Source organism: Mustela nivalis, assembly GCF_964662115.1.
Source record: "Mustela nivalis genome assembly, chromosome: 2".
NCBI lineage: Eukaryota > Metazoa > Chordata > Mammalia > Carnivora > Mustelidae > Mustela > Mustela nivalis.
The window spans coordinates 171,903,357-171,919,359 of record NC_139021.1 but is presented as its reverse complement, the minus strand read 5'-3'; the positions used below and the strand labels follow the sequence as shown (position 1 = coordinate 171,919,359).

Here is a 16,003-nt window from a genome sequence, read left to right as displayed (position 1 = left end):
ACCATGTTACTCCTTGACACAGAGCTACGTCAATGACTCATCAGAACCCGCAGAATTCCCAGAAGAATGTGCTGTATATCATAGTAAACAAGACCTTTAATGGGAGTTTCAAGCTTCCCAGTTAGGGTGACAATGGTATTGGGATCGTCCTGGATGGACGAGTAGATCCAACTGTTGTAGATCAAGTGATGTTTTTAATCACTTAGCGTTCCCTTCTCACTCCCTGGGTTTAGATGATAAGTTATATGGTCACCCTATTGATCCCCGTACCTCAACTTTTCACGTCACCTGACTGCCTTACGTGGCTGGACTTCCCTTTTTCTTATTTGTGCAGTGTCCTGACATATGGGTAACAGAACACTCTCTGCGTGGCGAAAGGGAACCACACTAGAAATCACAAACAAGGCTCCATTTCTGGCAAGCTTTACCAACATAACACCAACTAAAATAAATCCGTTCACCCAGATGTTACCATCCCAAGTTGTGATGAAAACACCACTGCCTTTCCCCGGGGAAAGAGTAAACCACCACAAACAGTAGGAACTAAAACTTCAAAAATGCAGTATAAATGTTCAACACTGAAAGGACAGGATTCCGCTGGCTGAATTTAAGTCAAAACCAGCTTAAATTTTTAAAACCACAAAATCTAGGGGGGCTTTTTATTAGACACAGAATTTCTCCCTCTTTTATTTCATCTGCATCAGCTCCAAAACAGAAAAATAATACAGCATTAGAATAACATGGAGTTATAACTATATTTTCAGCCCGGCAATTTCAGTCCAATTTCCAGCAGTAACGTTCATTAGAATCAAACATTTCCTAGATGGTTTAAAAACACAATGAAAATCTGGCACTTTGGGAGCTTATGTGAATACAGCTTTAACTTCTTATTTTCGAAGAAAAATGAGATTTAACATTAAAAAACTAAAGCAATATCCCCAAAGCTCCTTAAAAAAAAAAAAAAAAAAGGAAACTCAACTTGCTGTACACATTAAATAATTCAAATCGGTGATCCTTTTAAGCCCTTAGCAATGCATGAACCAATGGGGGCAAGCAATCTAATACTTCATGCATTTAGGGGACTGCATTAGAAAGACTTTAAGTCTGTTTCTGCTTTTATAAATGCAAATGTATGCAGAGCAGACAGATTGGGATCTGTACAATTTAGCAATGATCAAAACTTGTAATTTTTGAAAATGGGACAGATGTCCAGACTAGTTTTATTAAGATGCTTCTTATTGAGGAAGAAACCAAACAAACAGTCCGATTCTACCTCCTCCTTAAAAAGGAAACACATAAACAATGCTACCACCAATTAGGATAAGTTACATATCATCTTGTTTCTTTCATAGACTCCTAAAGTTGAGAGGCAGCTTAGGGTAGTAGAATAAATATCTCTAGAATGTTATCACTGCATTACTCATCCTTCTGTCCCTAAGACACAGAAATGGGAGGGGGGAGATATTTCCTCATTCAAGGACCAGCAATAGACTCAAGGTTAACGTAGAGGTCAGCTAGATCTCTGGTTCTGTGTATCATGCTCTCCTTGAACTACAGATAAGAAAGCGACCTAGATGAAAAGCGAACAGTAAATATGTGCTGCATAAATGTCCCTCACTTTATTCACTCAGAACCTGCTGAGTGCCCATCATCTTCCCATCCTTGGAACATCATAGCTCCCAAGGTTTATCTGATGATAATGAGGGCCTAGAACGTACCAGGCAGTGGGGAAATAGAGATGAAAACATAGTTATTTGCCCTCAAAGGGCCCATAGTTCTGGTGGGAAAAACAGTTATTAAAACAGGGTGCTAAGCTACTGAGTATTTACCCTAAAGATACATAGTGATCCAAAGGGGCACATGCACCCCAATGTTTATGGCAGCAATGTCCACAATAGCCAAACTATGGAAAGAGCCTAGATGTTCATCAGCAGTTGAATGGATAAAGAAGATATGATACACACAGACACACAGATACACGCATACAAAATGGAATATTATGCAGCCATCAAAAAGAAAACTAAATCTTACCATCTGCAATAACGTAGATAGAACGAGAAGGTATTATGCTAAACAAAATAAGTCAATCAGAGAGGGACAATTGTCATATGATCTCACTGATTTGAGGAATATTGAGAAACAAGACAGAGGATCAAAGAGGAAGGGAGGGAAAAATGAAACAAGATGAAACCAGAGAGGGAGACAAACCTTAAGAGACTCTTGGTCTCAGGAAACAAACTGAGGGCTGCTGGCGTGGAGGGGGTTGGGAGGGATGGTAGGGCTGGGGGATGGACATGAGGGAGGGTATGTGCTATGGTGACCGCTGTGAAATGTTTTTTGTTTTTTTAAGATTTTATTTATTTATTTGACAAACAGAGATCATAAGTAGGCAGAGGCAGGCAGAGAGAGAGGAAGGGAAGCAGGCTCCCGGCCGAGCAGAGAGCCCGATGCGGGTCTCAATCCCAGGACCCCAGGATTATGACCTGGGCCGAAGGTAGAGGCTTTAACCCACTGAGCCACCCAGGCGCCCCATGCTATGAATTGTTTAAGACAGATGAATCACAGGACCTGTACTCCTGAAAGAAATAATATATTATATGTTAATAAAAAATAAAAATAAATAAAATGGGGCATAAGTATGGTAATTAACGTATACATGAAGTACCATGACAACTAAGACAAGGATGGATTCACTCTGACGGGGCCATCAAAAAAGACTTCATTATTAAAAACTTTGAGTCTTAAAAATTGCTGGGTGGGGGTGCCTGGGTGGCTCAGTGGGTTAAACCGCTGCCTTTGGCTCAGGTCATGATCTCAGGGTCCTGGGATTGAGTCCCGCATCGGGCTCTCTGCTCAGCAGGGAGCCTGCTTCCTCCTCTCTCTCTCTCTCTCTGCCTGCCTCTCTGCCTACTTGTGATCTCTCTGTGTCAAATAAATAAATAAATAAATAATCTTTAAAAATGAAATTGCTGGGTGGACACAGGAAATAGCCACCTTCTGGGCAGAGATCAAGTACAAAGGCACAGAGAGGCAACTGGGAGAGGAGAGGCATTGAGCTCGTGTGCGTTGGATCAGATCACCACTGAAGAATGTCTACATGCCAGGCAAGGTGTGAGCACCAGGGAAATAGTAAAAACTAAGATGGTCCTGATCATACTTTATCCTGTAGGTGCTATAAAGAGTTTAAACAGAGCAGTGACACAATCCGCTGTGTTTCAGAATAGCTACTCTGGTTGGAAGGGGGAGAATAAAGGCATAAGAAGAGACTGGAGGCGAGGAAGCCCAGTTATGGCGACTGCAATAGCCGTGGTAAGAGATGATAAGGGCCAGGGATACGCCAGTGACCCTAGGCTGGAGAAAGGACGTCTGGTCATGGGATGGACTCGACTAAGCATGTCCACCGTTCAGCCTCTGCGTTTTCAGACAGCCCCGGTGGCTACAGGGTCCATCTTTACCCTGAGCTGGAATCAGCGTCATTCCAATTGCCATGTGCTGGCCTAGTTGTGCACTCTGGAAAAATTCAGACATGACAGGTCCTCAAATAGTGGGTCTGTGTTCATGCTTGATTGCTACCAGTGAAATTCAGATAAAATATTTATATTCCTCTACAAACAAAAGAGCAGACTGAGGGCATACATTCCAAAAGCTTGTTAAGTCCCCTGCCTGGCGAAGCTAAGGGAGAGAAGATGGTTTTTTAAAATCTATTTTTTTTTTTTTTTACACACTTCAGCTTCATAGATGATTGCTAGATTTTAAAATCTTTCACTTTACTAATTACCCCTCTTCTTATCTTTCAAACTCAACAAACAAAAGGGAAAAGTGTTTCTTCATTGAAGAGAACAAGATTTGGCCATTCCAAGGCACCCAGACGTCTGTTCAATGGTTAGTATTTTCCATGAACTAGGGACCAGAGAGGTCAGTTATTAATAGTTTGACAAACCTACTCTCTGTTCTTGCACCTTAGAAATCCTACCTTTTGAAGCTACTACTAGAAGCCTACAGACCAAATTAATTTTCTTGAATTTCTATCTAAAGTTGTAGAGTCCTTCAGCCCAGTTCCATCTCCAATGCCAGACCAAGATGGTGAACAGAGACATATACCCCTACACTGCAGGTCTTGGTCAACCAGAAGTCTGTCTATGACGCAGGAAGGCTTTTCTATTCAGGGAGGCCAGGGATTAATATACTACTGAGTTTTGTTCAGGAAAATATAATTTAAATTTTTTTTATTATGGAAGTTTTCAAACATACAAAAAAGCAAAGAAAAAAGTAAAATGAACTCACATGTTGCCTTCTTTCACATTCAACACTATCCGCACTTGAACCCGCTTGCTTCCTTCTCCTCTTTTTCTTCCATCTTTTCTTCTCCCTCCCTCCTCTCCTTTCCTCCCTCTTTTCCTTGCTGTAGTATTTTTAAGCAAATATCTTACATCATGCGATTCTACACTTATATTTCAGAGTAATTCTAAAAAGCGACATGTTCTTGTACAACCACAATACTATTATTTTTTTTCTTTTTTTAAGATTTTATTTATTTATTTGACAGACAGAGGTCAGAAGTAGGCAGAGAGAGAGAGAGAGAGAGAGAGGAGGAAGCAGGCTCTCCGCAGAGTGGACAGCCCGATGTGGGGCTCGATCCCACGACCCTGGGATCATGACCTGAGCCGAAGGCAGAGGCTTTAACTCACTGAGCCACCCAGGCGCCCCACAATACTATTATTAAACCTGACCAAATGAATAATAATCCTCTCACATCATCTAATTCCCAGTTTCCAGGAAAGTTTTAGAAGTCATAAGGCTAGAGATGTCTATTGCTTCTCTAAAGAAAGGCTATGCCACAGATTGCCTTCATCGATTATCAAGCAATTTTTCTTTATACTCAGCTTAAATGTTCATCCTATTACTGCATATTATACTCATGTATCACGCTAAATAATTAATCTTCCTTTTTAATGTTTACACATTTCAGATATTTGCATACATTTAGCTTGTTTTTCCTTAGTCTTTGCTTAGCTGGGCTATACATATTTAATTCTTTTAATCTTTCCTTATTAATCAATGCCATCAGCCTCTTAATCATTTTGGAGCTTTGCTTTGAACTTCGTCCAGCTGGTTTCCATGAGCCTGGTAATGAGTAGCCCAGAACCAGATGCAGCGTTCCAAGAGCAGTGTCGCCCAAATCAAACGGCTCCCCGTTTCTTCTGTGAATGCTCAATCCCAAGCCGCAAGAGCCTTATTTTCTGTCATATTATAACAGAAACAAATGTCTTGTTTTCTGCTTTTATGCCCAGTTATTTTTTGGCATTGCAGCACGTGTTTCATTCCTCCCACGAAACATCTGTGCTTCAGATCACTTTTCTCCAGATGTAATACAAACAGTATTTGGGAAGCAGAAGAGGACAGACACGGCTCTGCCAAGCTGGCTGGCTATGCGAGCCTCCGTGAGTCACGGCGTCCTCACGCCACTTAAAGCTCTTCACCTAAATGACAAGTGAAGACGGATCCTTCCGACGTCACGGGATTGCTGGAGGGTCAAATAAGATGATAGAAATGCAAAAGGTTTACTAACCTGAACGACACGTGTGTTTGTGTTTGTGGGTGTGTAAATATAGAGATTTAATACACCTTAGTACACTTAATATACAAAAGGCAAGCATCGACGTTCTCTAAAGACTTCTACTTACATCAGTAGCCTAGTGCACCATTTAATTATCTGTACTGTCAGGAGTTCTTTGTTTTAGCTCAAGTCTTCCTACCAAAACAGTATCTTATATAGCATTGTTTGAAATGTATTCTATGAATTCATAAACTATGAGAATTTCAGGTTTATTCTTCTCCTACATATAAACCAGATATATGGCATTTGCTTCTGTTTACTAAGTTCTAAGTCATGCTAAATGCTTTACTTAAATACTTACTAATTTAGACTTCATAATTCTATGAAGTAGATGCTATTAATATCCCCACTTTACAGATGAGGAAACTGGGGCTCAAAAAAGCTAATTAAGTTGCCTAAAGTTAATAGTGGGTGAAAAGCAGTAGAGCTTGGATAAACCTACAACCACGAGCATGATTTAATATTTAATATTTCACATGATTGCTGCGAATCCTCAACTATAGATGAAATTCCGTAAACCTACTATGCGGCAGACACTGGAGAGAAGCGAGAAGGCATGGCTCCTTCCAGGAGGTTGTTTGCTCACAACAGATTAAAAAGGAACAAGGCATAATGGTTGTTGTTAGCACAGGCAATTACACCAATTACCCAACACCCAAGAAAATACTACTCTTATACCAAATTTCAGATTCATTCCTTTTAGATAAACTATCTGATGGCTATTGCTAATCATTTTGCCCTCCAATTTCCTGGCCCTCAACTCTCTAATAAATAAATTGAATAATGTCAATTTTCCTTTAAACTGTTCACTCAAACATCCCTTATCTGATGATACTCTGGCTTGGAGATCTTTATTATCTCAGCCCTGGATGAGTGCACCAGACTCAGTTCTAGCTGGGCTCTCTGCCTCCTGTTTCAACCTCTTCAGTTCCTGCCACACATCACTGCCAGATTAATCTCCTTAAAATAAAGCTTCCATATAAACCAGTCCCTCCCCTGAAGCTTTATTCATTTCTGGCTTTTAAGGTTCCAAAGACGTAATGCTAACCACAGAGTCATTTTTCCTTTCCTCACTGCATACGCCTTGTACACTGCCCTCTTTGCTGGAACTACTCTACTGCCCTGAACTCCTCCCCTTAACTCTTTGAAAATTATCTCTTCTTCAAGGTTCCCGTCTTCTTGCACCTATCCTGATCACTAGACATCCTCTGTTCTCGCTCCTCTGTTCTTATTAGGAGCTTAACAGATGTTTGCAGAATTATTTATTGCTCCATTAAACATCACTAGCACTTTTTGGGAATACTATTCATTGATACTCATGTATTGTTTTGAACCATATTTTTTTATATGTAGTCAGTAAGCAAAGTAATTAAGTGAAACTTCTTAAAGGCCTGGATTATGTCTTCAAGACTTCTGTATGCTATACATTGTTTCCCCAGGCAAAGGTACTCATATCTGACAAGTAACATATTTATCTATTTTAATATTTTATTTATTTATTTGACAGACAGAGATCACAAGTAGGCAGAGAGAGAGAGGAGGAAGCAGGCTTCCCGCTGAGCAGAGAGTGCGATGTGGGGTTTGATCCCAGGACCAATATGGGATCATGACCTGAGCCAAAGGCAGAGGCTTTAACCCACTGAGCCACCCAGGTGCCCTGACAAGTAACATATTTAAATTATATAAGGCAGAACACCTATTCATCACCTTTAATTTTTTTTAAAATTTATTTTGACAGAGAGAGATCACAAGTAGGCAGAGAGAGAGGGGAAGCAGGCTCCCCACTGAGCAGAGAGCCCGATGTAGGGCTTGATCCGAGGACCCTGAGACCATGACCTGAGCTGAAGGTAGAGGCTTTAACCCACTGAGCCATCCAGGCACCCCATCATCTTTAATTTTAAAAAATATTTTATTTATTTATTTGAGAGAGAGGATGAGAGAGAGCACACAAGCAAGGAGAGGAGGTAAGGGAAGAGAAGAAGACGACACTCTATTGAGCAGGGAGCCTGACACGGGGCTCGATCCCAGGACCCCAGGATCATGACCTGAGCTGAAGGCAGACGCCTAACTGACTGAGCCACCAAGACGTCCCTATTTGCCATCTTTGGATCATATGGGCAATTCCATGAGCCAAAAGATTATTAATGACAAGATATCTGGCCTCTAAGTTACTAAGGCATTAATTTGGAGTTAGAAAGCTGGAGAAAATATAAAAGCATCACTTAAGGTTCTGCTTGCACTTAAGATACAGCAAGCTTCAAAGGGGTGTCAGTCCCATCCTAATAGCGAGAAAAAGCTGGATAACTTTTTGAGCCTAACAGAGAAGTAAATGAATTCAAGTGGGAGACAAGCTCCTCTGACAAGCAATGGGAAACTGAATTGTTTCACTCCTGGCACAGTACAGAAGAGGCAGTCATCAGAAAAGCAGGTTAAGATGAAAACAAATGAAACTGTAATAAATTCTTAAAGGCCAAGAGTGATAGCTTAGGAATTTGGAGAGTCTCAGACACAAAGGAAGGCACTTCTTAGTTTTACCATGGGTCTCCATCTATAAGCAAGACTTGGGCTGGGCAGGAGACCTGAAAGAGACCCTGTGGGTGGCACAAAGTAATGAAACCCACCCCCTACATGACCCCTTCCCTCACGTGAAGCAAAAGCCATAAACTTTGCAGGGAGAGACGAGGCCCAGGCAAAGATACATTTGCCTTTGGCGGCAGAGCAGAAACAAAAGCTGCCTGCCACTGTGGGAAGGGGCAAAAATGAACTTGGTTCAGGATGCTGTGCTGATCCTAAGCAGAGATCTGTGACCCTTGGTGAAGGGGCAGAATTGTTGAAAAACTCCACCCCCCAAAGTCCAGGAGCACAAGGCCTAAGACTGTGAGGCTGGTGTGAGAGAACCAAGAAACACTTCCTTGAAGTCCACCATGTAACAAATAACAGCAATTTCCCTCTGAGAGAGGTGAAAAAGCATGGGTCAGATTCCTTCTGTGGCACAGGTAGAAAGGAATTGTTGAAATGTGAGCATGCAGGGGAAAACAGAAAAACCCTCCCACAATCCATGTGACCACTAAACAAAGCAGCAGCAGCAATTAGAGGGCTGGTGTGTGGATAGTCAGATTAACAACAAACCCAAACCTATCCTGACTACTGACTACAGTGCCCCAACACCCAATCTAATCGTTGGAGAGCAGATGTGTGTCCGTTTCCAGATGTAAATACTATGTAGCTCAGTCTGTTTTATGCACAATATTTGGCATTCAATCAAGAAATATGAAACACACACACACAAGTAAGGAAAGACAATTGACAAAGTAATTAAGAGAACTAGACTAAGATAAGGCCCAGATGTTAGAACTATCAGACAAAGACTTTAAAATAACTTTAATATGTTAATGGACCTAGTGAAAATGCACAACATGCATGAACAGATAGGGAATTTCAGTAGAAGGATAAAAACCAGAAATAAAATCATTAAATGAAAATGCTAGAATTAAAAACATATCAGTGATGAAGAATTTCTTCAACAGGCGTATCACTACACCGCACTAACAAAAGAATTGGTGAACTTAAAAATATGTCATTAAAAACCACCCAAACTGAAATATAAATGTATTGGCACACATATTATGGCATACAAATATAAATACTGGCACACAGGTATCAGATGCCTGAAAGAGCAGGGCATTCAATACCTGTGTGCCAATATCAAATGGTTGAATATAATAGTAATTTGAGTCCCAGCAGAAAAAAGAAAGCATGGAGTAGAATAAATATCTGAAAAGATAATGGCTGAGAATTTTCCAGAACTGACGAAAGAAAACAAACTGAAAATGTAAGAAATTCAGAGTCCCAAAGGGTAAATACAAAGAAAACCACACATAGACATATCAGAGTCAAACTGCTAAACACCAAAAATAAAACCTTGTAGGCAGCCAGAGAAACTACTCAAGTCAGAAGATAATTAAATGACATCATTAAAGTGCTGACTGAAAAAAAAATAAAAGGTTAACCAGCCCAGATTTATATACCCAGCAAAAATAGCTTTCAAAAATGTAGGTGAAATAAACATTGTTCAGTCAAAAGCTGAGAGAATTTACTGCTGTCATATCTGTGTTAAAAGAGATATTAGGAGCATCTGGGTGGCTCAGTCAGTTAAGTGTCCGACTCTTGATATTAGTTCAGGTCATGATCTCAGGGTCCTGAGATCGAATCCTGCACTGGGCTCCACACTCAGTGGGGAATCTGCTTGGGATTCTTTCTCCTGCTCCCTTTGCCCCACCCCCTGCTCACATGCTCTTTCTCTCAATAAATAAAGTCTTCAAAAAAAAATAAAAGATATTAAAGGAAGTTACTCAGGAGGAAGAAGTATGATAGCAGTAAAAATTTGGTTCTACATAAGAAAAATGAAGAACATTAGGATATAGAGAAATAGGAAAGATTTTTTTTTTTAATCTCTTAAAGATGGCTGTAAGTCTAAAGCAGGAGTCAGTAAGCTACAGCATCAGGGTAAATGTTATTTTATTGGAACATAACCACACCCATGCATTTATATGTATTGTCTATGGTTGCTTTCACGCTACAGTGGCAAAAGTGAGTAGCTGTAAAAGGAACCATATACCTGCCAACTCTAAAATATTTATAATCGCATTTTTTGCAGAAAAATTTGCTGAACCACAGTTTAAAGTAATAAAGTAAAAGCAAAAAACAACAAAAATAAAAGCCCAATATATTATAGGGTTTATGTCATATGTTTAAGTAAGATGTATGAAAAAGGCACAAAAGATAGGAGATAGGAAATGGAAAGTTGTATTGCAAAGTTTCTACATATGAGGTGGTATAATGAAGATAATTTGTGATAAACTGAAGATGTATCTCACAAATCCTCCAGCAAACACTAAGACATTTTTAAAAGAGGTAGAATAAGCAAAAAATGAGACAGAATGAAATATAATGGAATACAAAAAAATATATATTCAAAGCTGAAAGCTTATCAAATGCCCATCATTCAGTAGAATCAATAAAGGGTGGTCTATTCACCTAATGGAATACTGAACAATAATGAGAATGAGTAACTTACAACCATAGGCAACAAGATGGCAGAATCTCCTAACTGTAATCTTGAGCAAAAGAAGTCAGACATCAAAGAGTATATATTACACGCTGTTTATATAAATCATGAAAGCAAATTAATAAGCTATGTTCGAAATGATTACCTTGGTGGTAGGGTGAGGGTCAGTGGCAGTGACTGAAAGAGAACTTTGGAGGGCTTTGGGCAGACTAGAAACATCCTGTTTCTTGATTTGGTTGCTGGTTACACATGTGTCTGCTTTTTGAAAACTCATCAGTCTATTCATTTATGGTATATGCAGTTTACCATATAGATATTATCAGTTAAAGTAAAAAAACATATTGAAACTATATTTAAATATATATATATATATATGTATGTATATATACATACATATATATAATATATAAATAAACTAAAATCTGATGAAAGAACAAGATAACACACAAGAGGCATTTTGGGAAAAAGGTGATATTCTGGAACTTTTCTAAAAACACAATAATCATTAAAATGAATATATAGGTAAAGAGTAAACTAAAATGGCAGAAGGAATTCATTATCTGGAAAAAATTCCAGGAAATCCCCCAAGCTCTAGCACAGAGGGACAGAGATAGAAAATATAAGAGTAATTAGATACATAAAACAAAATGAGAAGATAAGACATAATCTAATCTGACAACTGGGTGGAAGAGATGCAGTATTCAAAGAGATGAAGAGTGAGAATTTGAAACAACATGAAAATTCAGGTTACAAGGAATGAGTTTCTGAACATAATAAATACACATTTATTTTAGACTCAGTTCTTAGACAAGTCCATCCCTTTGTTTCAAAGATAAGAAAATGGAAGCCCCAAAAGATTGAAGTGATTTTCCTGGATTAAAAAGCTGATTAATGATAGATAAAGAAGTGATCTTAATATATTTTAAGAGTCATAGATAAGAAGGTATAGTTATTTCTGACTTTAACTTTCCTGCTGGTATCACCATTTACAACAGCAATCCGAAATATTCCTGTTCATAGAATTTAACTCAAACTGAAAATACAAAGGCATTACTGATTCAAACACCACATAATAAGTATTTAATGAATGATACTTAATAATTAGGCCAGACCAGGGCTGCCCACATATAGTATAAAGAAATGGTTTTAAGACAAGTCTTCTACAGATTTGACTACAAGGCCATCACAATGATTTCAATATATAAACTATCTATTATAGCCTCATATTTAAATTTTTCAACATTTTAGAGTGCTTTTTGAATTACATTTTCTCTATTATATACATAATGACAGAAGGTAAATTACTTTCTTCCTTTGAAATAGAACAACTCACTATCGAAATGAACCTCTAAGTGCCCACTGTAAGTCTGATACAAATTTCAAACTGGTCAGGAGTATAAAATGTACTGAAGACCTGATATAAAGCACTCTTTATTTTATATTACAAAATTAATCATTTCTGATGATAGATTAATAGCTTGTATTAATTCAAGTATTTAAGAAGAAAAGATTTAGTCAGTATAGGAAAATGTGAGTTTAGCCCTTATTCAAATTTTATCACTTTGAATTAGCAGAGAGTAAAATCTGTATTATTCTAAAGTTCAAAAACTTTAAAATCATAAGTAAAATAATCCTAGGACCACCTTCTAAGACAAAAGTTTTCAGAAATAAAAAAATCTAAAGTGTAAAAATTAAGTACTTTGGTATATTCTAGGCTGAAACATTTTCAGGAAGTCCTTTTACTTAAAAGCAAAACAACTTTATCATATCACTAAACTTTAGGCCTAGAACTACATAATGAAAAAAACAAAACAGTTGGTACGTAAATGCTAGACTTTCAGAAGAAAATGAATTTATTGATGAGTCTTGAACCTTTCAGAGCATCTTGATCAGTTTCAGCTGTTTATGACAATTAAGAATATTTTAAAGTTAAAAAATTTTAACTATTCATATCATAAATCTGACAACTATATAAGGGGAATAGTTACTAAAATTAATTAGCAAATATAGCAAAAATGAAAAATGAAATGAAAATTAAAAAGACAACAGGCCATGAAAATACTTCTACCAAGTATTTACTACATAAATAACCCATACAAATGTATAAAGAAACCATGAAGACATTTATTTCTAAAATGAAGAGAGCATACGAAAAAGTCACAAAAAAGCAAATAAGAGCAATTTTTTATACTTACTAAATTAGCAACAATATATATAAAACCCCTATCCAAAGCTGTAAACTTTTAATCAACTGATAAACTCAAATGGTGCCACTGTAAAATGTTGTAACTCACTGGGAAAGTAATAAGGCAAACATATTAAGAGCCATAAAACTGTTCTTATTATTCCACTTAATAATCCCATTCCCAGGAATTGATCCTAATAAAATTGAAAGTAAGTGTTCAGCAATAAGGAAATGGCTTAAATAAATTCAATACGAAGTAATATGATTAATAAAAACTAAATACAAATAGAGTCTGATGATCATGAAATGAAAAAATAGTCCATTAGAAAATCTAGGTGTCAAGACTGTGATCACATCAACAAAAAACCAGGGAAACAGGAATACAAAATTAAAGCTCTCAGGTCACTGCATCAGGATGGTGAGGACCCGTGGGTCATTTTTCCATTTGGCAAAACTTCCTTCAGTATTTTCAATATTAAAAAAAAAGATAAAATCTCTACTCTTCACTAGTAAATGACATGTCAGTTTTTAAGTCGACATTCTCTAAAACTGGAATTGTCCTCTATTTGACCTTAGTGGGCACTGCAGAAAGAAATTCTGGAAGCCACGCCGTTCCAGCAGGCCGGAGGCCAACACCGCCACCTGCAGTTGATACGGACGGCAGGGCACAAGATGTGAATAAGTAAAACTGTAAACTTTCAACTTATAACCTTGTGTGTTTGGTATCTTACATTACTGTATCAGGAGAGCAAACTCTTTTCCTTATAGTTTTGTGTGTTGTACATACTTAGAATTAGTTTTAATATTTTCATTTGAAATACATTGCTGCGGGGTACCTGGGTGGCTCAGTCAGTGAAGTGTCCGACTCTCGACCTCAGCTCAGGTCTTGACCTCAGGGTTGTGAGTTCAAGCCCCGTATTGGAGCCTATACCGCTCCCAGCATGGAGCCTACTTAAAAAAATAAATAAATTAAAATAAATAAATAAAATACCAATTGCCAATATGATGAAAATGCTCTGCTGAAGCATATAACTTTTTATATTGAATTTATATTAGACTAACTACAAATAAAATCACATTAGTTTACATGTTTAAATTTTTAAGTTAGCGGTTGAGACACCTTTAAAAAGAAAAGCCTTCCATAAAAACCTAGAAACTCCTATTTATGAAATTTCCAACTATTCTTCCTTTAGAAACTATATTTATCTGAATCAGTGAAGCAGGATTTGGACATCTCTAAAGACTGGCCACATAATATATTCCTTTCCCATAATAAAAATATAAAGCACTCATTATATATGAAATTTGCATTTTTATAACATGACTATGTTTTCAAAATTATGTTAAAAACAGACCTGGAACTTTCAGTAAGCTATTTGAAGGAAAGTGTCTGAGAGACGCCTAGGTGGCTCAGTTGGTTGAGCATCTACCTTGGATGCTCAGGTCGTAGTCCCAGGGTCCTGGGATGGAGCCTCGCATCACATCGGGGATGAACAGGGAGACTGCTTCTCCCTCTGTCTCCCCCGTCTTGTGCTTGAGCTTTCTCTCTCTCTCTCAAATAAATAAATGATCTTTAAAAAGAAAAAGAAAATGAGAATAGCTGTTTTTAAAATATTTAGAGCAGAAGAGAGTAAATGGAAATTCAGAGCAGCTACCTCAATATCTACAAATGTAATTTGAAACAGCAAACTAAAAAAAAAAAAAGAAAGAAAGAAAGTAAAGAAAAACCAAAAACCAGTGTCATGGGGATTAATGCCCCATATAGGCGTAAATACTAAAAAATAGAGAAAAGAAATTCTGAACTGAAGACACATTCTTTAGCTTACTTTTAAAAAATTATGCTACTTAATAACTTGGTACAGGGTGGTTTACTATCTTGATGAAATCATCAGGAAAGATCACACAAATCCAAAATATAAGCCACAGGGCTGTCCTTTGCACTCATAGTAGAGGTGAATCTAATTAAATCTTTAGTCTCCTATTTATATTTACATTCTGTTAGTGGTAGCAGCAATGATCTAGTTACAAATATTTATTATAAAAGTTTATTAGTTTCTGAGATCTAAACAAACATACCTATTACCAGAGTAGTACAGCCTGATCAAATAAATGTTCTCAATAACTGTAAACTTCAAAACATGAGTTAAATAATGGCCTTTTCAAACATAAGGAATTCAATACAACAGAACCACTAGAAAGCCAAAATAAAGTCAAAGTAACACTAATTTACATTCACTTTTGTGACACCAAAGAAACACGTAGCTTGAGTTTCCTTTTTCTTTGATTAGAGTATGTGCTCAACTTTTTCCGGGAAAAGACTTTGAAGAAAGATCAAAATCAGAAGATCTGATTTTCCTGAATCCAATCTAACAACATAATAACATCCTAAAAGAACACTTCGTAGTAAAGCAAAGAACCGAATGAACCGCAAGCTTATTTATAATGAGCAGATAAAGTGTACACGACAGAAACTGTAAATGATGGACGTTTTTCTTCACCACACAAAAAAATCATGCGGGGGAGAGGGGGAGACATAGTTGTCTTTTGCACGTAGCTTGTCATTCTGCACACAGGATTCAAATGTCAACCAAGAAATGATGACAATCCCAAACCAATCTTAAGATGTCTTAATGACATCATCTTCTCCCTTTGTCTCACTCAGAGTTATATATTCACAGCTCAAAACTTGTTCATTAGAATCCTCAGGTTTTGATTTCTTAAGTGCCAGCTCTGCTGGGAGAAGTGATGAGCAATGTTCCAGAGACTGTGCAATGTCATCAATCGTCCATTTGTCTTCGGGAAGGGCATGCTCTTCTAGTGTAAATGGTCCCTGTTTGGTTCGGGTCAGCTCTAGGACATTGGCACAGGAAGAGAGTTCTACAGCAACAAAAGGGGAAAAGAAAATCCACAGGGGAAATGATTCAGTATTTCATAGTCATGATGAGGTTCAAATGACAGAAGATCTTGATTCAAACCTCTCCAAACCATCCCACATGTAAAACTGTAATAATCTAATCTAAGAACCAAGAGCTTTGAGATTAACAAATGATAAAGTAGCAAAATAATATTTAGTAACTCACCTTAGCACTGCGTTACAGTCTACGAGGAACTGGCACATACTTTTCTTATTTAG

General features: G+C 37.6%; 1 protein-coding gene across 1 annotated transcript in view; it reads right to left on the bottom strand.

The window, feature by feature from the left end:
• Nucleotides 1–12,789: 12,789 nt before the first annotated feature.
• TRUB1 (TruB pseudouridine synthase family member 1) overlaps nucleotides 12,790–16,003 on the bottom strand; it is a 43,199-nt gene continuing 39,985 nt past the window's right edge. The window contains exon 8 of the mRNA XM_082719190.1: nucleotides 12,790–15,747. Coding sequence (XP_082575316.1) covers nucleotides 15,488–15,747 — 260 coding nt within the window. The 3' untranslated portion in view covers nucleotides 12,790–15,487. The remainder of the gene's footprint in view (nucleotides 15,748–16,003) is intronic.